Source organism: Megalops cyprinoides, chromosome 18 (genome assembly GCF_013368585.1).
Source record: "Megalops cyprinoides isolate fMegCyp1 chromosome 18, fMegCyp1.pri, whole genome shotgun sequence".
Lineage (NCBI taxonomy): Eukaryota > Metazoa > Chordata > Actinopteri > Elopiformes > Megalopidae > Megalops > Megalops cyprinoides.
Genome location: NC_050600.1, coordinates 19,969,908 through 19,993,717, shown reverse-complemented (window position 1 = coordinate 19,993,717; position 23,810 = coordinate 19,969,908). Strand labels below are relative to the sequence as shown.

General features: G+C 43.6%; 1 protein-coding gene across 1 annotated transcript; it reads left to right on the top strand.

The window, feature by feature from the left end:
• Nucleotides 1-204: 204 nt before the first annotated feature.
• On the top strand, nt 205-17,572 carry glrbb (glycine receptor, beta b). The gene is made up of 10 exons (XM_036551664.1): nt 205-544; nt 3,544-3,689; nt 4,548-4,654; nt 5,674-5,741; nt 7,992-8,218; nt 10,122-10,204; nt 10,593-10,733; nt 12,536-12,688; nt 13,719-14,008; nt 17,226-17,572. The coding sequence occupies exons 1-10, from the start codon at nt 542-544 to the stop codon at nt 17,520-17,522; spliced, it is 1,515 nt and encodes a 504-aa protein (XP_036407557.1). The 5' UTR covers nt 205-541; the 3' UTR covers nt 17,523-17,572.
• The last annotated feature ends 6,238 nt before the right edge of the window (nt 17,573-23,810 follow it).

Here is a 23,810-nt window from a genome sequence, read left to right as displayed (position 1 = left end):
AGGCGGCTTAGTGAGCATGATGAACCATCCAAATCATTTAAAGTCAAGTGCATCTGTGCAGCATTAAGAAGAAGCAAAAAAAAAAAAAAAAAAAAAAAAAAAGTGAGATGTGGTTTACACAATAATCGTGCATTCTGCCCGGGGAGCACGGCAGCGCTGCTGCTGATGGTGCTGAAGCAGAGATGAAGCCGGTTGCTGTGCAACGAGCTACTGCGCATGTCACACGACAGGTGCACACGCATCCTCCATCTTGGGCATCCTGAGGTTAGAGCGAAAGGACAGCTATACGTGTGGATACCTTCATATGTGTAATAGTATTTAAATATAGACCACGTCGGAGAAATGTCAGCGAACGCGGGAAGATTATGACTCGTTGAATCGAACGATAGCGTAGGGAGAGAATAATGAAAAGGAAAGAAAGCGGTACGTTATGAAGGCATTTTACTGTTTGCACAATCAGCTGTATTGAGTATTTACGGTCAATTCTCCTGGGCAAGGTGGTCGTTTCGCGCTCTCTTTTTTGTAGGAGAACTGCAATTGAATGGTAAGTGATCATATATTTTCTTTCAGTGTTTTGACTTGCCGTGTGTGAGCGATGGGTGCCGCACGCTATCGCGACTAGTAGCGTAGTAGTATTTTCTTTTTTGCATTCCGCGCATAACCCCGACCCCCCTCTCGCAGCATGGTGGACGCTGTTGCTGTGTTGTGTTTCTCTCCCCCCCCCAACCCCCTCCCCCCTGTTCCAGCCTCTGCAGATGATCTCGCTGACGGCAAATTGTACAGGCTATTCTTTGTTGTGGTTTGCCTTCACTCAAGTTACCGGGACACGATACTGTACACCCACAGGGGTCTTTCAATGCCGTGTTGCTTACTGTGTGCGAACATGTCAAGAATATTACAGTGCAGTGTTTAATTCGATAATAGGCATGGCGTGATGGGGGACGTGCCTGAAATTTAAACGGGGATACAGTAATGATATGCTGGGCGCGTGTTTTGCTAACCGACTGGTTTGAAATGGATACAGTGTGTGATATTTATTGCCAAAAAAGAGTATTTGTGCTATTTACCGCCAAACCACAGCCTGTCAGATATATTAATCTCATTGTCCTTGTAATGGAGTACAGCTAATTCCTTTTGGAAAGACTCAGAGAAGCGTGCAGAGAGAATGTGAGAATCAGAAAGAGTGAGGAAGCGGATTTATTCACAGCAATGATGTTTGTGGATGAGAAGATTGCTTGGCTGTCCCATGTGTCTACTACAGTACATGAACTGGAAGGTGCTTGGAGAGAGGATTTGTCAACACCACTTGGATTTTGATGGCCAAATATGAATTTGGTCAGCCAGCTGCAATTGTGCTCTCATGGCAGGATTTGGCTGTGCTGTTATTGTCAAAGGCAGTGTGCAGTGAAATGTAATTTATTGTAATCCTGTTCCGTGCCATGTTTAGGCCTTGCATGGGAAGCGGGCACGACATTGCTGTGAGGTACTCTCCCCATGAGTCACCTTTAACATTTAGCCTAGTGTTGTGAACAACAGCACATTTGAGCTTTCAACAGTGGATCACATCACAAGGAAATTGGTCGTTTTGAAATATGGAACCTGTAGCGTTTTGAAAACTTTGTGAATTGTTTTTTTTTTCTACATGCTGTATATTTTGGTGCATATATTGCTGCCACAAACTAAGCTGATCTCAGCCAGCAAGGCTTATTTCAATGTAATGTGTTGAATTCACAAGGTTATCCTTACACTTGTCCAGAAGTGATTATAGCGATTATAGCGACAGTAGTAGGACAGCTGATCCTTACCTGTAAATAATATTTCATTATGTTTGCTTAATTTTTTATTCAAAAATAAGGACAAACCACAGTGTGGTTATACTGACAGCCAGGCCCAAATTTTCAGAAATTCCCAGCAGGTTATAGGCCGCCCCAGGAGTTTTAGGGGAGCCATACTGGAAACTACTGGCAGAGGTCACTGGACACCTTGACATACAGTATTTGAAATATGAGAGCAGAATTATAAGTGCTATATATATCAATGTCATATAGCAATGAAATTCCACACCCAAAGGTGTGTGTTAGACTGGCTGTAACATCAAGTATTCTGTTGTCAAGGACAAAAATGATCTTTGCTAGCTAAAGAAACGGCTCTACCCATGCACCTCACTAAGTGTCCTTTAGCTTGATTTTGATGATGTGAGCAATCTTGGAGCTGAAACGGCACAAGCGTGATCAATACAGATGATCAGGAAAAGTCATGAATGCATGATTGCATTTGTTTTTGCATTTAGATTGGAATCCACAAAAGCAACATCTCTGAAGCTGTAGTGCAGCAGTCTCCCCAGAAAAAAGCACTGTGGCATGGCATATTATACAATATGTATGCATTTTGTGTGTCAGTATGTGTTTGTGTGTATTTTGGGATATGACCAATGCAGACATTATCTGTTTGTGCAGTACCGTTTATCAATGAGAATATTTTCTGTGGAACAATGTCTTCTTGAGAGTTGTTGATGAAACTGTCTGTAATGAGGACTTCCTAATTGCTAATTAGCCAGCTTGCCAGCCACAGTTACTCTGGTCTGCTTGTGCAGTGTGCAGAATCATGTTTAACAATGAAGGTTAATAGAGTTCATAAGAAAGGCCTTCGGAGCATATTGTATTTTTGAATTGATTGAACAATGGTGAAGTGTAGGCATAGTTTTAGCTGCATGAGCGTGCATATGAATTAATTTACAATACTGCAAGCATTTTACCTTCTTCTGATATGTTGTCAGCTCTAATCATAGTGGATGATAAACAAGTATTCACTACAGGGCTTTGGTAGGTCTTGTTTCACAGATGTTGGGGTTACTTTAGCTAACACATACTGGAACATGGCATTAGTCTACAATTGCATGCTGATCACTTTGTATCTCCAAAGACTGAGTGAATAATTTGAACCCCTCATGGTTCAGTAACCTCTGTCCGTTTTCCTGGATGGAGCCACACAGTTGCAGACAGTGTTCCATATCAGGCCTCACTGCAAGTGATGCTTTAGGCTGATTTCTGACTGCCTGGCTGTCAACCAATTATGACATTTATGTCCATGTGAAATGGGTGACACATAGGCGATACAAGTGAAAAAAGTAATAGTAATTTTGCAGATGGGCAGATGACAAACACTTTGCTGTTTGACACAAACAGCTTTATGATTACTGTATGTGCATTTATATTGCTTGAATGCTTGGTTTGCACAGACATTTGATATTTTAAGGAAAGCTTCCAACAGCCTACAGGTTACCAATTTAAAAAGCATGTATGCAACTATGCAGAACAAACGGAAAAATAAAATCCACCAGAAGCAAAACAAAGCAACAGGAAAAAAAAGGTTCAATAGTACTCTGTGGACTTTTCTATGAACTATCAAATACATGTATGCAAAATACAAATGTAATAAATGGAAATTCATTAAGAATTCATTATTGAAATAAGTGGTCCAAGGTAGTCAAAACGTACCGTGCACTTCACGTGAACTGTGAAATTTCTGCCTTTGTTTTTTAAGGCTTTGGGAATGCTGTGTTCAAAGATGTGTGTGGTGAAGCTGGCCCTTCTGCTCCTCGTCCTCTCCCTGTGGGTAACAGAAGGGGCCTGCAAAGAAAAATCTGCCAAGAAAGGGAAGAAGAAGGGGAAGCAGGTCTACTGCCCTTCGTAAGTGTTAATGCTCTGACCTCTCAACCTACTTACACATTTATAGTTAAACTATACGGTTCAACAACTGTTAGACTGCTTTTACGTTTAAAGCTATTTGCAGTGTGTCCCAAATTCAAGTTAGCGGCAACGTAAGGGTTTTTTTTTTTGGGAGTGTGTGTTGTTTGTGCATTTTATTTACGCATGTGACTGCCAAACTCAAAATGTTATGGCAGAAAAGGAAACAAAGCCGTTTCTTGAATCCATGGCTCAGATTTAGGGACAAACTCTTCCAAATGTGTTTTCGAGAATCCAGTTGGTTCCAGTCCAGAATTAGTGCTTTGGATTGTCAGACAGCACGGCTCAAAAGTTACTAGCTGTTGAAAGCTATGGAAAATATGAAAGCAGCGCTTTGATCTTGGGAACTGACAATGTATACTCTTGACTTTAAAAAATTCTACAAAGTGCTCAACTCATCTTCAAAGTCTGATAAGGTTTAGGGCACATAATGATGTATAAAGCGGTTCTTAGGGAATTCTTTGGCACAGATCTTTGAGAGAGCTAGGATGCCACCCAGTTGGAGCGTATTTTCTACAGTGCTGCCAAATGCTCCTTTCACTACCATTCTCTAGGTCATTGTTCCTTTTTTTAATTAGTGTTCTAATATAGCAAGCTAAGCCGTCTCTTTTGTCAGCAATACAAAACCAATTAAAGGTTCCCCTAATGTGTTCCCCATGCTAACGTGTGGTTACAGTACATCTTCTCTTTTCTTCTTTCGCTTAATAGAGTCTCGTGGTGTGTTTGCTTTTCACCAACCCACCTCTGACTGTATTATTACATGTGTGGCATAATTTGTTTTCACTTTTTTACACTCTGCAGGCAGCTGTCGTCCGAGGACCTTGCCCGGGTCCCTGCAAACTCAACAAGCAACATCTTGAACAGGTTACTGATCAGCTATGACCCAAGAATTCGGCCGAACTTCAAAGGCAGGTTTTTTTTTTCATAACCGTACAGTTATTAGTTTCTTACAGATTTCATTTTTTCACCCTGGTTTATAGGGGGTTTGAAATATGCTGAGGTACATGATTCACTGGTTCTCATGGTAACAATTCCCAGCTCCCAACTTTGGATTTCTCTTCAACCTGTATAAAAAGCCACCGATAAAATAATTCACAAAATATTCTTTGTGCCCAACATAAGTCATGAAAGTGAGTACAGCCACATTGTGTTGAGCCAGTGAGGGAATATTATATGTGGCACAGTCCTTAAAATGGCAATTTTAATAACTGAAGCCAGGTTTTCTGTCAGCAGCTTTTTCTATAATAGGCCATATGTTCTGGGAGTCCCCCCCAGACGCAAGGACATTAGTCTAATTCAGGTGATGTGGCTGACAAAACCACGGATGTCTTGACCATTTTGACATTGTAGAACCAATGAAAAGAGTGCTGAATTGGATAATTTTTGTGTCTTTGGGTATTTGCCTCTGTGAGGGTAAATGCAACTGTGTGTAAGCTTGTCTGTGCTTGTCTGTGCGTTGCCTTGTGCGAACAGCTTGCCATGTAGTTAATAGTACATAGGGTATATAACATACAATTCGTTGTAACAGAACTTTGATTTACAATGAACACGTAGATGTTAAAGGTAATTCACGATAAGGCAGTTTATTCGTTTTTTTGCTTTGTTTTCAAAATTAGACAATACTTGTTCCAGTCTTGATTTGCTGAAATGATTGAAAATGTTCTTTATGAAACAAAGGAAACAAAACAACAAAGGCCTATATTTACCTCAATTTGACATGCAAAATTATGGCCTTAGCACTTCAAAGTTTAAGTAGACAAAGGCCTCAGAGTCTAATAAAGCCAATGTCAGAAGAAAAAAAATTGTTTCTGTGATGAAGTGTGTGAAGTGACAGCCACTTCATGTAACTGACCAAGTCACATCTCTAAATGGCATTAGCAATGTTCTGAGTGCTTCGAGTTAAAATTATTGGCCTTGGCCTTTGCAGGTATTCCAGTGGAGGACAAAGTGAATATCTTCATAAACAGCTTTGGCTCCATCCAGGAAACTACCATGGTAGGTGAAATCTCACATAATAATGGTGTCTTTCTTTCTGAATACAGTTTTTTAATCATTCTGTATAAGAACTACTCTGTGGGGGGAAAAAATCCCTTTGGACATTTTAAGGGGTACATTTTACATTTCTCATCACTGTCTCATTGTGAATAGTCAACGGAGCCAATATTCTCGTCAGTGCAAAGTGCAGCTGCCTCAAAATACTGTTCAGCTCTGAAAGAGCACACCTGTACTTTTACAAAATATTTATCCAAATTCCTCATTTAATGCTGACTCCAGATTTCTTCGCTCTTTAATCTGAGTCAGAGTGTTGTTTCTTTATGGAAACACCATAGATATCATGGGGAAAATTTAATGATACCTCTCAAAGGAACAATTTATAATATATTTTTCTGGGGAAGCACAGAAGGTGTTGAACTTGTGGCAGCAGTGTGGTACTCCTGGTAGGAGGACAGTAGATTCTGGGATTAGGGGATGTTCTCACTGTGAACAGAGGCAGGTGTTAAGATGCCATGGAGGAGTCCCAGTGACTTCACACTGAGTGGTGACGATCATTCGGTAAAGCCTTTGTCTGTGTACTGCATGACAGCTCTTTCTGTTCTCTGGAAAGTGGATCCTTCAGAGAGTGCTCAATGGGACGTGTCTTCAGCTTTGCAGGGAGTTTTAGGGTGACATGGGATACAAGCTGAATGCAGTTGAATCCCGAATTATATCACACACCAGTGTGGCGTGGCATTTGCGCTTATAACCAGATCTTGAGAAATGCACTGAACCTGGTCTTTTTTTATAATTTTTTTTTATCAATAGATAATATGACTATTACTATCAATACTACCACTAATAATAAAAATAAGATTATTAAAAAGAGGAACAGTCATAATCAGAGTCATCATTGTTATTGTCTGATAGTGAACTTAAAGAAGATACCTTGAGGTCATCATGACAATGCTGTTCATTCTGGAATGCAGTTGACTTTAAGCACTTTCTCACTTTGTCACTCAGCAGGACACCAGCCGCACATTTTTGGCAGCTTGCGCACTCGCCAAACATGCTGCGAACGGCACGTACACTGTGGTCGGGGCATCTTTGTTCGGTTTACCTCCACAATTTGCCAGAAGGGCCTAATTAATTTTGTGTTGAAAGTGCAATAAATCATTACCATCCTCTACAGCTCCCTGCCTGTTTAAATATTCCCCCTTTGATTGCGCTCTGCTGCTTCGTATTTGATCATCGCAATGTGGGGAGATAGATTACTTTCGCGTTTCTGATGCTTGCGCACGAGACGGAAAGTAATAGAAAATATTTTACGTTCTGTAATGTCTGGGAATTGAGAGAGACATTAATACATCATCCGTTTTTGTTTTGTTTTCCTTTCTGGCGTCTGCGTGAATGACAATGAGAATATCATCCGCCGCGCTGTTTGTTAGAGATTTTAAATGTAAGGACAGCTCTGACAGTACCTGTAGCATATGTAGTACATCCACTGGGAATGACAAAATGAGACAACAGCAAGCCTCAGTTCTGCTGACTTGAGTCAAACTGCATTTTGTGCTGCTGTAATAAGCGTTTTGTGCTCAGCGCTTGAGCAGCAGCCACCGTCCTGGGAGGCGCCCTCACACAGCTGCAAGTGTTCTTGGGATTGTTTGACATTCCCCCCCACACCCCTCGGCTTCACGCTAATGGCCCCTCTCAATGCCCCCGTTTCTGCAGAATCCGGTGCGTTTGACACGTCGCGTGAGAAGACACCAAACACAGGGGCTAATGTGGGCAGCTTTAAAGGGCTCGCGGAAACGGTCGGAAAAACCTTTCCTAATTAGGCGTAACGTGGTTCCCGTTGGTGGGTGTGTATATAAACTTTGAACCCTGCAGAAACGAGAAGCACTTTGTGCTGCCAGCAGGTCCCTGTGGAACCTAGGAAGGTGTTGGCGGTTATAACTCGAACGGCGGCCGTGACCAGCAGGTGCGAAGCCGCGACCTGCGAACGCTGCTTTAGACTGTGTTTGGAAATGTTGTCAAAATCTCAAAGTTTTCAGTTGTATCTGGATGCCCTGGTTCAAAACTCCTGCCAACACAGTAAACAGAACACTGTGTGGCCCAGACCCACTAGCTGATGGGTCCTGTCATGTGCATTTGTTAATAAGCACTCTCTACCTTTAGAACGCGGTGTTCCCCTGCGCCGAGGTTTTAGTCACCGCTGGCAGTGATTTGTGATGTTGCATGGCGGTCTCACGGCGCGTCCTCTTCCATCAGGACTACAGAGTGAACATCTTCCTGAGGCAGCGCTGGAACGACCCCCGGCTCCGGCTGCCGACCGACTTCAAGTCCGACGCCCTCACCGTCGACCCCAAAATGTTCAAATGCCTCTGGAAGCCCGACCTGTTCTTCGCCAATGAGAAGAGCGCCAACTTCCACGACGTGACGCAGGAGAACATCCTGCTCTTCATCTTCCGCAACGGCGACGTGCTCATCAGCATGAGGTGGGCTGGAGGAATTTGTCACTTCTCATTGCGGACACCGGGCGCGTTTCCGGGAACCGTCGCCGCGAGTCACTGTTTTTGCTGTGATTATAATAACCATTATTATCAGGTCATTTCACAGATGCCCTTGTCCAGGTCAGCTTTCTGCGCGTGATGTTAATAGATAAATACATGCGTGCACAAACAAATAAACATCAACATCAGAAACCATAATGAGAGAAAGCGGCGCAACGGTTCCTACGAAACAAGACAATAATGATTATGAACACGGGCAGTGCACAGAGGCAGACAGTGTTAATTAAATGACATGCCCCAGCTGATGATGTCACGGGTCCTTCATTTACATGCCGTGAGAATTCTGTCCAATCAGAAAAGGGCCTTCCAGGCATTGTTACTCAATGATTGGAGGCTTGGAGCAATTGGAGAGGAATTTAAAATTCAGTTTGGCTGTTCCCTGTGTTCCCTCTTCAGGCTTAAGTGAGTGAGTCAGTTGCCGTGTCTTGTGTTCAGTGTCATTCACTGAAATTACCAGTGTGTAGAAATGATTCGGGACACAGAGTGTGGGCGGGACAGAGCATACAGCTTAAATCTCAGGGTGAGCAAGAGCATAGACTGGCTATATCTTTGAAATTCAGGCACAGCCACACTGAATGGCCAAAATGATACCCTGATTGTCTTTTGGATTCAGATGCGCTCCCTGTTGTCTATTTCTAAATTTGTCAGTGCTGCTTACATGTTCCGGTGCACAGCATGCAACTGCACCTGGCTCCTCACGGTGTCAACTTGCTGTGGGAAGCCTGCTTAGTTAGGCGCTCCTCCATGTCCACTGATAATGTGGGATGTAAAGGGTCTCCTGCATTAAAGAACCATTGGCCTAACACAAAGAAAGTCAGCCTCTTAATTCCAACGTTCGCCTTACCAACAAAAGCCAAGGTCTTGTCCAGACTCATTAGAGCGCAGTGACAAGGTGGCAGCATACCAACTAACTGTCGAGGGGATTTTAACTGGAGCGGTTCAGACAACAGCAGTTGCTTTTTCTCACAACTGTAATACCATAATGGTATAGCTTTTTTGTTATAGAGAATGGAACACATTTAAAGCTAGTGAGTTCAATTACATGGCCTTTTAGTTATTTGGTATATTTTCCTCACAGAATCCGTTGCTGTTTGAGTAAACGACAATTTAAAAATCTTTTACATGCATGATGTACATGGAGTATGCATGAAGTCTTTTTTTTAAAAGATCCCTACACTGGGAGAGAAATGTCCTGTGTGTAGACGTGTGTTAGATGTGGCAAAACCAAAACATTTTGTGATTTAAATGAGGTTTAAATGAACAAAGGCCTACTTTGGATGCATTGATCAAAGCATGAATGAACAATTTATTTCTTTCACCAAAAGCACCTCTTTTTGCCTGAGATATCCATCTGCCTACCACATGTGATATTTTAAACATATGAAGACTATTTATTTACTGATTTATACATAGATAGATTAGTCCATGCCCATGTGGCTGGACAGATTTTGGAACATTCTGCACCCTTGCATTTGAAATGCGCTCTAACTGAAATACACCACTGGATCATTTTGTGCATCAGAATCATCAGAATAGGGAATCAAGGGGCATGATTCTGTTTGGCCTGTCATTTCAGCTCTATGGGAGTAAGAGCAATGCGCACAGCAGTTAAGGCACGACTTAACAGAGATTTTGTGTTGCATATTTAACCAGCTATTTCCTGGAGGAGGTGGGGATTTTCCCAAGGATCAGAACATATTTTAAAAAAACGCTGTGAAATCTGAAAGCAGTGAAGCGAGGATTTGGAAAATGAATGCTAGGAGTGAAAGCCTGAGGTGAAGTGTTCCTTCTGAAAGGATGTGGTCCCCTTGTTTTCATCCCTCTCCAGGTTATCGGTCACTCTGTCCTGCCCCCTGGACCTCACCTTGTTTCCCATGGATACCCAGCGCTGCAAGATGCAGCTAGAGAGCTGTAGGTGGACACTGATATAAACCTTCTATATAATGTTTTAAAACACTCATTGTTATATTAATAATCCCGCACAGTTCACAGTGTAAATATTTTCTGAACTGTATAGTTTTCATTGTTCAGTTATTACATATTGTAAAGCTAGCACAATTCAGAAAATTTTCATAAGCATTGATGCCACTGTAATGTCATGTAAGTAGTAGGGACTTGTTTTCAGTTTAGAAGTCTGGTTTTCTCAGTGCTTTTGTTGTCAAAAGCAAAGGACCATCAGTGAATTGAAATTCTGCATGGCAGAATTGTGCAGACATCTCACAGGTTTCTGTTTTTTATTTTGTGTGTGCGCGCGTGTATGCGCACGCGTGTGTGTGTGCATACACACATGTGTTTACAGTTGGCTACACCACTGATGACCTGCAGTTCATGTGGCAGTCAGGAGACCCTGTGCAGATGGATGAGATCGCACTGCCCCAGTTTGACATCAAACAGGAGGATATCGAATACGGAAACTGCACCAAATACTACAAAGGGACCGGTATGTAGCTCATCTCAGATTCTCTTTGTTTATGTATTGAGTTTTTAAGAGTAGACACTACATCCAAGGTTCTATTTCCTGTTGTTTGCTTTTCAAAAAAAGAAATACATTTGCAACATGTTTGGACACGTAGAAGATGAATAGTTATGTTTTATTCAGAAATCCAAGTACTTATCATAGATTGTAATTCATAATATATTTGAGAACCGTTTAGCACAGTAAGGAAAGTCACAGGAGACGGTCAGAGTTTATCATTTTGCTTTTTGCATCATGACTACCCTATTAAAGGCCTCCAACCAAATTACATATTCGAACTTGTATTTATTTCAGCACAGAACAGATGAAGAGAATCTAGTATTTTACCCCTGCCTTCCTCAGAATCCCTTGATAAGCAATATAAAATATGTACGGTAAACACTATAGGAAGCAAAGTTCCATCAATTTGTGCAATAATCTCTATTCTCAAGGTCTTTCTTAGTTCACGCTGTATTTCCTGCAAATTTGCATTCAGTCATTGGATTATAAGACATAAAGACAGTATTGGGCTAAGGTGTACTAAATCTGCATGTGTGAGTGTGTGGTCCTCTGCCATATGTCTGGCAGTGCAGAGACGAGCCCTGGGACACGCGAAACCCTCTTCTGCAGGGAAATCTATTAATACCCAAACAGCCAGCGACACATCTGGCCGCTGAGGAGCACCGAGGCGTTGCGCATTTCTAACACGTTTAACGAGGGAACGACCTGCAGGGCTGTTACAGGAAAAAATCAGATCCCCGACTGCCTCCCCCAGAACCGTTGTGTTGATCTTCATATAGTGTACAGCACAGCAGCGAACAGAGGCGCCATTCAGAGTTTAGTCTACGCTGAGGACATATTTTGATCTTCCCTTTTCACCGCGTGCACCGCAGTGCGTTGTCTCTCTGTGACCGATGTCAAGCGCTGACATGGAAAGTAATGCGTAAGTCAAGCTGGCGCAAGCCTTTACACGCAGCCGTTGATTGGATGCTAACTAAGAAGGCTGCAGCGCGAGTCTCAGATGCACCATCGAGCGTGTGCATGCATACATGCACACACAGGCACTGCGCGAACCACAAAGGTCAGCTTTGTTCTAACCTCGCGGGCCGCAGTGAGATGTGCCCTCTGTGCATACGGGGCCTCTCAGAAAACACCTCAGCAGCCTTGAAGTTCTTAGGCGTTACATCACGCCCTGTGCCTGGCTGACAGGAGAGCCGCAGGGACAGCTGGGAAAAGGCGGGAAGGAGGAAGAAACGGCAGTTAAAAGCCAATTCCAGGCAGATCAAGACAGGAAAACAGCCGGTCGCCTGGGTGTGAAACGCCGGGATTCTTCACAAAGTCAGCTGAGGACAGTTACATGAAATTGACTAAATTGAACATGCCCTGGGCTACAGCCTTTGTTCAGTCAAAAAAAGCTTTTCAAAGCATTCATCTGAAGTATCAAAAAGATTTCAAGGTTGAGAATAGACAGCGTGTGATGTCGGGCTTGTGATTGGGAATTTGTGTGCACCTCTACAATGTTAGCTGAAGAGAGTTTAAAAGACTTGTAATGATGTCGTTCTCATCTATGGTTTTATGTATAATAATACTCAGTCCCCCATTGCTCTTGGTCCTGCCAGATTATGTTTCAGCGTTTTCCTGGTGGACACACATGATGAGGTTGAGCCTGCTATCAAAATCCACCCCTCTCAATCTTCAGATGTTTTTTTGTCATGGATCTGATGCCATCATATTGAGCATAGCCACAGCAACAGCCCCCAATCTGATTCCCGTGTGCCTCTCCCCAGGTTACTACACCTGCGTGGAGGTGATCTTCACCCTGCGGCGGCAGGTGGGCTTTTACATGATGGGCGTGTACGCGCCCACTCTCCTGATCGTGGTGCTCTCCTGGCTCTCCTTTTGGATCAACCCGGACGCCAGCGCAGCCAGGGTCCCACTGGGTATACTCACTTGCCCCACCCTCACGGCGCTGCAGTCTGGGGAGGACCACTCATTCTCATCCCACCGCCGCCACCATCACCACCACCTCCTTTTGCACCTCCTCCTCCTCCTTTCCATTGTCCTGTCTCCGTCATGTCCTGTTTCGTCCAATCCCATCGCGGGCCCGCTGGAGGCCCCCATGGGATCTGAGCAAATGGGCTGATCTCAGGTCAGTTGCACCCTGTCCATGGCTGTCATGTGTGCGTGTGTGTATGTACTGTATGTATGTGTGGCTCTATTGCTGTGCTGAGCAGTGAAGCATGTCGCTTCAGGGAATGTATTAAGCTACTGTGCGCCGTCTTAAGAGTTATGTAAAGCAGACATTTCTCCTCTCTGTGAGAGGGGATTTTCACCTGGGTAACTTATTTGATTAGGTAACCGTGTAAAAATAAGAACTTGATTTTTAGAGATTTAGGTTTTACGTAACATGCAAGATTAGATTTGTTGAGGGAAGAGGGAAGATGTGTAAGTGCTGTGTTATTATGGTATGGATCAAAGCATTCTCTTACTTTAGTCATTACAATGGATGAGGTATAGTCAGGCTCCTTAGAGTGCATGCATTTGTGTTTATGTTTGTGTGTGTGTGTGTTTATGTTTGTGTGTGTGTGTGTGTGTGTGTGTGTGTGTGTGTGTGTGTGCATGCGTGTGTGTGCGTGTGCATACATTCATTCTTTCTGTGTTTCGTAACAAAAACAGAGCTCCCTCCATTATGGAAGTGGTATGCGAACAAGAATGTGCTGTTTTTAAATACAAATGTTATTCAGTATTTCGATTCAATAATTAGCACAGTTCTAAATGCCAATCAGAATGAAGCATGCTGCTTCATGGTAAAATTATTTATACACATAGCTTGTGGTTTTGTGACAGTAAATCAGGTCACGTTAGCTTTACAGCGCTCACAGACGCGGTCACAGTTTTGCTTCTTGTGAGATCTGAGAATGTTCCTGGTCCCCGCGGATTTCACTGAGCCGGGCCTTCCTCCGTCTCCAGGCATCCTGTCCGTGCTGTCCCTGTCATCCGAGTGCACGTCTCTGGCCTCCGAGCTGCCCAAAGTGTCCTACGTCAAAGCCATCGACATCTGGCTCATCGCCTGCCTGCTGTTCGGCTTCGCCTCGCTGGTCGAATACGCCGTGGTGCAGGTGATGCTCAACAGCCCAAAGAGGATTGAGGCGGAAAAGGCCAGGATGGCCAGCAGGGAGAAGGCGGAGGGCAAGACCCCGGCCAAAAACAACACGGTCAACGGGACGGGAGGAACGCCCATTCATGTCAGCACCCTTCAGGTCAGTGAGTCGGGTCGCCGGGCGTGTATATTTGGGGTGAGAATATCGTGGTCTGTTCCCTCGAACACAGCAGATGGCTGTTAACTGTAACATACGTCCATCGGGATGTCATTCAGCATCGCAGTGCACGGTGCTTTGAGTCACACAGCAAAGTGGGTGGAGCTTAACTTACTGAACAGGTAATTAGTGGAAAATCATTACGCTTACATACATTTGCCCATAAGCTAAAACCAATACTCTCTTAAGGTGATTTACTGCACAGCTCCGCGGTCTTCATCTTCATCATGGAACATCTGTCGTGAAGGAACTGTTGTATATATGAAATATCGGGATGTATATAAAAATACCTGTCTGAAAGAGTTGGGTGAAGTTGTTGAAAATGATGCAACATTTTTTACTTAAATCAAAGTTTTTTTTAAGTAAGGAAGTAAGTAAAATTTCTTCCCCTGCTTTTTTACTTTAGGTGTGTGCCAGCAGGGGAGTAATTCTCAGCTGAACACTTTCTCAGTTTTTTCAATATTTCCTGCTTTTCACGGTCTGCTGTTTGCCCTGATAAAGGATTTTTTCATGGTAATGAATTGAAATAGGGTGACATGGCCTACTTTAGTGTTTTTTAGTCTGCGCAAAAGCCTTAAATCTTGAGGAAAATTAGACTCAGCTCTGACTTTTGGTTAATGGTTTGCAAATTTTTAAGACAGTTGTTCCATTTTTAAGGCCGTTGTTCCAGAGATTTTTTTTGTTTTATATGATATGTGGATTTTGGGACTCTGTTTGCCTAAATCTTTGTTGATTTAAAAGGACACGTCTGTTTTTATAAAATTCAGAGTTGGTCATTAACACTGTAATTTTGCAGCGGTTAACATTTTTATATTAAACTGTTGTATTTAACCTCCTTAACATCATATGTCTTTCGCAAGCTGTCCAACCCTCAGCTCCTCGACAAGTCTTCATTTTGAGTACCCTCTACCATGCTAACTGCCATATCATTTGAACGCTCACAGACTAGCTTCTATGGTAGACATGAGTACAACTTATCTGATGAGTCCAAAAACATATTAAAACAAAACTGTACCCCTCCCCACCACTATACTTGGCCAGCAAACCCCCACTGATTTGTGGTCATTTCAAAAGGTAAATATACTCGCTGTCCAGTTGCCAAATGCTTGGCATCTGCCCATTGTAAGGAGGCCAAATGGGTCAAGACTCACCCAGCCTATCACAGCTGCACTGCGTGGAGTCGCTGTCTGGAATTCAGACAACATCTCAGCACCGATGCTCTCATCTGCACATCCAAGTGCAAATGGGAAATATATTAGAAAACGTTTTAGGAAGTATGAAACCTTGGATTCAGAGAGTGACAAATTTCTCATCCAGTGGCTGATGACGTTCGTATTGGAAACAAGTGCCGAGTGCCCCCGCCCCTGTTCCCGTCTTCGAGAGAAGGAGATGGCTGTTGCAGTCTTTAGCTGGCATGTTACCATAGTTACCAATCTCAGGGATAGGATTCTGAAGGGTCTTAATTCCTGTTATATGTCTGTTATCAGAGTGCAGCCCTGAATGAAATGGTAGTGAAACGAACAAAATATGTGAAGTTTGAAGAGCTTTGTAAACATTTGTACCTTATTTTACAGAAATCAGCATAACATTTCTGTGCTTTGTTCTTCCCACTTTTTCCTATAGTTAGGTGAATCCTAAAGCTTCACTGAAAAAAGAACTTTACAGTGTTCATACCTTGTGGAGATATGCTCTGTCAAAGAGAGCAGTTTTATGTTAAAAGTATGTTAAAGTACGCAAAATACAGATATCTTGTATTAGATAAAACTTTGGCAACATGTGTGCTCATTCATATGGGGCCAGAATAGTGCAAGTGTTTGTTCATACTTTGTAATAAGCAGTTACGTAGAGGAATAGGAAATTTGACAAGAGTTTTGGAAACAGTCATCCAACAGAGCAGCTGGGCGATCGTCAGCAATAGATGGATCTGCTTCAAGAAACATGGAATGCCCTTGGACTCTCACAAAAACAACCCTGATGTCACGAATGTATTTATACTTCCTTACATGTGAGTCACTTCGGCTGACGGGACGGGAGCGTTCCTCCGTTCCCGCTTCGCGTTGAGGCGCTTCGCATTGTCGAGAGGGGAGACGGAATCGATGTAATTGGGCGCTCGAGAGGCACTCGCCGCTGTGGCCCTCCCACGGCTCAGCGCCTGAGAAAGGCTCGGGACGCCCTCCTCATCCCGAGCTGACCCTTAACCAATGAGCCAGCGTGAGGAGCCGCGTGGCTTTTTTTCTGGATCAGAGGGTCACCGAGGCGCGCGGGCGTCCTTGCCCGCTCGGCGCAGAGGGAATAGAGAAGGGCGCTCTGATTTTTCTCGCTGCGCGTTTGCGTCTGGCGTCTCTGTGCTCCGCTGTCTGGAGCAGGAGGGCCTTGCGGTAAACCTGCGGTGAGGTGGGAGGCAGGCGGTGCTGTGCGTGGGATCCAGAGGAGACGCTCTCCCGCTGAGCGATCCATCCTTCAGTGTTATGACTGCGCTGCTCATAAAACAAGACGCCTTTGTGGAAGGAACTGTCAGTGCACTAAGGGACATGTCTGCAAAATATCCTTACATATCACGGGGCTCTACATGAAATCCAAAGCAAAAGCTCCACTTCATCCATAAAGGTTCAGCAACCTCATGAAAATAAAACTGACTGGTAGAGGTTTGCTGCATGTATAAGAACACGAACATGTTTGTAGGCGCACATCTCAGTGACTTAACTTACTCTTCGCATGGATGGAAAATCAGGTGTGCACGGTGTGAGTTGAGCAATGACATTATTTTTTTGGATAAGATTGTCTGCAGGTAAATGACATAATATATAGTGTTAAGATATGTTTACCAATTTGAGATTTATGCCCATAATCATGTACACTAGTTATCTTAGGCAGCTCATGCTGAAGACATTATTTCTGCATGTTGCATATGAATATAGTTCACACTTCAGTAACTGTTATTTGGTAGTGATGTAGTGTTTAATATAATTTCAATTTTTTTTGTTTCCTTGCAGTTAATTATTCAGTTGGTGGTCTATACTATACTCTGTCCTTTTGATGAGGTCCACCATACCTGCTTTCACATGTTCATTAGCGGACAAGCCTTCACACAGGTGTGTGACCACTATGTCACTGTTGCCACAGTGCCCTCAAGATCCTCCCCTCTCGTCCTGATTGACAGGTGGCTGAAACCAGGTGCAAAAAGGTGTGCACCTCCAAGTCGGACCTGCGGTCCAACGACTTCAGCATCGTCGGGTCGCTGCCCCGGGACTTCGAGCTGTCGAACTTCGACTGCTACGGGAAGCCCATCGAGGTCGGCAACGCCCTGGGCAAGTCCCAGGCCAAGAACAACAAGAAGCCGCCGCCGCCAAAACCCGTCATCCCCTCCGCCGCCAAGCGCATCGACCTGTACGCCCGGGCCCTCTTCCCCTTCTCCTTCCTCTTCTTCAATGTCATATACTGGTCCGTGTACTTGTGATGGCCTTGCGTTTTCGTCCCTTTCCATCCCCCGACCCCCTTCACCGAACCCCCCCCCACCCCCCACACCCCTCCCAGATGCCCCTGCTCTCCGCAGTTGTGATATTCTTTTTAACCTGTCCAGTTCATGCACAGGCAACGCAGTTATTATTGCATTATGATGTAACTGTAGCCAGAACAGAAAAAAAAAATATGACAACGAAAGACTCTCCCAGCATTTTTACATTTTAACTGCCGTCATGACTTCCATGCAGTACCGTACGTGGGGCCCGTGTGCAGCCAACAATAGCGTTCCCCACAGTTGGAAACAGAGTGAATCACAAGTTCTGTGGAAAGTAGACAATACAGTATGCTTGACTTTCAGTATCTTCTTAAAGGTTCTGAGATATTGCATGTTTAAAGGGCATAAATTAATATATACATAAATAAATGATATAAATATAAAGTCTATATATAGATATAAATTTATTATGATTATTGTTGCGAATTCTTGTAGGAATAATGGATCACCTCGTTCTTGTTCTGATGGTTGATGACACTGCCGCTTTTTTGGAATGGCTGTTGTGTGAACTCTTGACACCGAACATGAGCCATGCTTTTCATGTGTACGTGGAGAGTACAAGGTGCTCTTTTCTGTGTAAAACATCCAAGCCAATAAAGGTCCAATGAAAAAAAATAAATACATATATGAAATTGAACGAGATCTTTTCCTTACCTGCTCTCCTCATCTGACAGACACAGAAGGACAGGGCTATTTCTTGAGGTTACATGGAGTGCTCAGTCATAGCCACCCTGTGTGAATATGAAATGAAAGAGTATAAAGGGTTGTCTCCTTTGTGACCAAGATGTAATTGTTTGTTAAAGTCTATTTACAGTTAGCACAATGTTCATTAAAAAAATATGAAGTTTAGATTGTTAATGTGAAAATGCATTGACAACCACATGCATTCAGTTTCGTAGCAATGTGGAACAGAGAGATGGCCATCGAGAAGATGCCGAGGGGAGTGCTATATGGTTAGCTGTGAGATTGGAGTGTGCTGTTTTGTGCTATTGTGAGACGGTATAGCCCCGAAGAACTTTAACAATTTAGCTGCCAGGAAGGCTGCTCATAAATTTCTCACACAAGCAGGAATGTAAGCACAAGGTTCAGCTGAATGGAGACAGTGTAATCATATACTTGAAAAAAGGACAGTGATTACCTGGGGAAAACCGTTCTCAGGCTAAAAAAAAAATCTGAACATGTGCAGACAAATGCATATGTGTCTCTACCATCCCCCTCACCAATATACACAGATGTACACATACACAGCTGTGTCTTTAATGACCTCTGAACTCAAGTGAATGGCTTCAAAGCTTACATCCCAAATTGGTCATTAATTATTAAGTGTGCGTGTTTGAATTTTGACCCCACAGGACCATTGGTAAAGTCTTAATTGCAAATCTGTCCGGTCCTCCTGAACTGAGATAGATGCCTGCCCGGTGTTATGGCAGTCAGGAAATGAGCAAGTTTCACAAAATGGTTCATCTTATAAAAGCCAACAAGAAGAATGCTTTCTGGGATGTGTGCTTCTGTTTCACAGTAGACAGCATCTTTTTCCCTGCAAAGGCTAGCTTTTTCAAACAGAGACAGAACAGTTTTCAAGCAATGGCCCCCGTAACCCATAAGTATGGACCTGCTGCCATGGCAACAGACATCTAGATTAGATTGCTGTACCAGTCCAGTCACTGTTGCGGGAGTGTAATATAGGAACATGAAAATGAAGAGAGTGTTGCTCTGGCAAGGACATGGTAATAATGCAAATTAGCCATCTGCCCATAAGACAGCTTCAAACATGAAAATAGATCAAATCTACCTATTAAATATTGAGAATCTGTCGACTTGGAATATAGGCTGTAACTTTGGCTATGTCAACTGCTAATTCAGAGAGGAGTGGGTCTAATGATTTTTGTTTAGACTTGTTTGGTATTTCACCATTTTTGCAGATAATATTATCATAAGCGTGAGTGATCACCTGAAAAATAATGACTTGCAGCACCCTCTAGTGGAGACACATGTCTCCACACACAGTCTAAACAGGTGGATTTGTTTCCGATTTTTGAACTGGAAGATTCCTTTGGATCCTCCTGCAATTGCCATTTGCTTTGCACCCATTTTTAGTTTCTAGCAACATATCTTTTAGTAATCTTCCCTGAGTGATGTCTCTCTCTGTCCATGTCTTTCTTATTTTTTTTATACCTCTCCATATCTCTCTGTCCCTCTCTAACTTTCACTCTTGACTCCTACCCTTGTTTTTCCTGTATAATTTATGATTGGTTCTTGATCAAACAATCTGGATCACTGTGGCTTTCAAATCTTGTAAATGGCGTCAGTTTGCCCGGAGTCATTTATTATAATGGTGTTGCCTTGACAGAAACAAATAATTGCACTGACAGGAATGGAGGCAGACAGACACCAGGCTCTATCCTTCTGAGTGCTCTGAACACTGAGCTGCTCCATAGCGCCTCCCAGCTGCTGTCTGGGTCCCAGCCTCCTGCCTGTGTTCAGCCCACTGTGTTCAGTGTCCAGCCCTGTCCTGGCTGCTCTGAGCTCACTGTAGCCCACATCACAAGGGCAGTCTCCTAATAAGAGCTGAACAATCACAAGGACCCAGTCTACTGGGAACCCAGTCACTGACTGTTTGACGATGCACATTACGCTCCTTTCCCCCCTACATGACATATTCTGCTGCTACCAGGGGCTTTTGTATTTCCCCTTGGGTTTCTGTCTTCAAAATCACACATATACAGTGTGTTTGTGATTATAATGTCTTTATTTTTATGAAAATCATAATATACTTTTTTAAATGACTTTTTAGAGCACATACACAGACACACATATGTCTGTATGCACCGTATGTGGGGAAAGCTACGTAGCAAAATATTTCACATGAAAAGTGACATAGGTAGTAATATCAAGCTGTGTGTGGTTATTCAGCAGTTAGCTATATGCTAGTCATTGCTTCACTGCTATTTTTAGCTAACCTACAGAGACAAATTCCAGGAACTATACTGGTAATCTGTATAATGTACAGATATTAAATTGTATTTTTTTCTCGCTCAACAAGTTACATTGTGATGAATTTACCTCCTCCAACCCTAGCTGTTTCGGCCTACTTTTCTCCCACTGCATTGAGTCTACCATTGTGTCCGAACCATAGTTACTATTGCTTATAAACACTAGATACTGTGGTGTTGTGGAAATGGAAACCAAAAATGTAATTTTATTTTTCTTGTTTGCTCAGCAAATCTTCAGTTGCCATTATTTTTAAACTATTACCCCCATCAGCAACCTCCTTTCCCCTTCTCTTCTCTGAACGTGCATTTGCATGTGCTTTTTTTTTTTTTTTACCAAAAATGTGATTAAAATTTGTGAATTTCCTGAAATAATGCAGGGATCTGGATCTGGATATGTCTGGAAAGATATAGTAGATCTACTTTAAATCGGAGCAGATGGTACAGAAAGGAAGCCGGGAGTTTCTCTCTTTGATGTGTGATGCCTGGCAGTGGTGACAGTTGAGGGCTCCCAAAACCCTATCCCTCCTGTCACTTGAGGAAGCGCACCCAAAGCAGAGTGTTGGAGTGAATTTGGCTCTGCGTCAGGAGGTGGGTGGTTGCCTGTGAGGTTATTCATCCGGATGGCTCGTGCCCTGCAGGGACCTATCCGTTGTCAAGGAGCTACAAAATAGGGACGCACCCCTCAAGGGTTGTTTGTCTCATTGGGGGATGAGAATGGTCCCATGTGTTTACACTGGGCGCGTAGATCATCTACAGAACCAGAGAACCACAGTTTACACCTGAGTTCTGCATCACTTCAATTCTGCCCACATCAATTCTGCATTCATATCAATGACTAAAGGGGCGGGTCACACTTTGAGCACTGATCCACACCGGCCTATCAGGCACAGTGCTCAGTCGCCACTTGAGGACAACACCTGCGGGGGGACTCAGCCACGCCATCACCATGACGACAGGCGGCTTCACATGGCTTTCCTGAATAGTCTCTTAAGTGGCAGCTTTTTGCTGCTTTTTCAATACCGTAATGTTTGTTCTTAATAGAAATCAATGCCAGATTTAAACAGGAGCTTAAGTTGTGCTTAGTGCTTACAGAGTCTACACTGAAATCTTAGCCTAAAGCAGGCCTACTAGGCCAAATAGCAGCTGGGAGGCCAGATCCAGGCCTGCAAAGTAATTTGTACTGGCCCTTTAAGTACTTCTTTACCAACTAATCAAAAGAATAATAAAATAATTCCGGGTTATAATTTCTATATGGTCCTGCGTCAGAATTATTTCAGTTTGTCCTGCCCCAACCAATGTAAACAAGCCATCCCTGCCTGACAAAAGCTGCCATGTTCTGCTCTCATCTAACGTCTCATCTCTAAACCTTCCAAACATTCTGATCTCTGCTGTCGCCAGTGCGCTCTCTCGGCACCTGTTGCTAGGTAGTTTTTACCGCCAAAATGTCACTTTTGACTTTAAAAAATAAAAAACTTAACACAGAAAATAGGCAATTTAATAGTCAATTTTCAGATTTTGTCCATATTTCATATTTTGGTTACATTTCACTGGCCTCTCATTGGGGTTTATTTTTATAATCTGGCCCGCTTTCTAAAGTAGTTGAGTAGCCCTGGCCTAAAGCAAAAACAGTAACTGATCTGTAGTCTTAATCTGAGACTGGATCATGCAGATGATGAATCACTTAGTCCAAATGTTTGAATTAGGCTAAGATTACAGTTAATTAAAAGCACTGTGAAACTGGTTACTTACTCCCTTACTGTGTGTTGGGTTAGATACTAAGGGTGATCAAGATGTTTCCTGAATTTAACCCCTTCAGGTGCCGTGTACCTGTGTTGCTGAAAAAGACATTGACTGAACAAAGAAAAAAAATGCATGGGTTCCTTCTCAGCGCCAAAATTCAACACTTCACCAAATGAGGTCCAACATTTAATCTAGTGCTACCAGCAGTAAAAATGTATAGCCTTAAATATTTTTTTTCCTTAATGATTTTTAAGATGGTACAACCTTTTGTTTGATTTGTCGTAGTTTGTACATTTTGAACAGCGTACAAATCGTACTCCACCAAAATGCTATTAGCAGTGGTGACAGATAGCACTTAGCATTGCAGAGATGACAGAACATGGTCATTGCATGTTTGGACGTGTGCTTTGGGGGGAGGGGCTATTTTTACATCTGGCTGCTTATATCAGAAGATTCTGAAAAACTCTACCCCGGCAAGTGGCCCCAGTTTTCATAAATACACCAGTGACTGAAACACAATGCTTGTTTGCTTTGCTTAAGCTCACATTGGTGTCTTTGATGGTGTCACCTCCCGAATCTTGACACCGCGCCGTCTCACGGGTGGTGTCTCCTGTCCTCGGGTCCCCGTCCCCAGCGCAGGTGTCTAACGGACGTGGCCCGCAATCTGCTATGGGGGTGCCCCTGCCAGCAAGCCCCGAACCTCAGGAGGGCCAAATCAGGGCCCAGCCAACCCTGGCCCCCTCATCCACATCTTGTGGTTATAACAGGCTGTCACACAGACGTGTGTTTGATAAATAGGAGGCCAGACTGGTGGATGCACTCTCCCCCCACCATGGGAACATAATGCTACGGCATCAGCACAGTTTCCACTGGGGGGGGGGGCGGTCATGTTTCATGATTGCGGTCCACCGCCATACAGCAGAATCCACTCCATGGCTGCAGTGGGGAATCTCGCCCTCGGGCTCTGTGACCTGTGACCCCTCCAGATGCTTTGCAAGCTGTTTGTGGCTCCCTGTACTGGCTACATTCACACCCCCGCGGTCTCATCCAGCCAGGAGCACTGCTACAGAAAACTGGTCCTTACAGTGAAGGCGTCGCTGTGGTTTTTGGAGGTTTGTGAGGTTGCCGTTGTGGTGTCAATCCTCTGTCAAATTCTCGCACACTCTGCGTCAGTTCAACAGCAGGGGCCAGCCTCGGGGATCTGATCTGAGATCAGTGTGATGTCATGCCCTCAGCCAAGGTTGGCCAGCATGTCTGGTGCTGTTCATCTGTTCTTGGTTCAGCTGTTGATCAAGCTAATTCGCTGTGTGTGACCGAGAGGGAAGACCAGCAGTGCAGGAAAAGACAATGGCATCCTCTTGCATCTCTCACCCACTAATATGAGCAATGTATTTCTTTGGTTAGTGTAGATGCCCATGACAAAGCCACTGAGTTTCAGATTCAATTATATGTCTGTGAGTGTAACCAGAGAGTGGCAATTATCCTTTTACTGCTA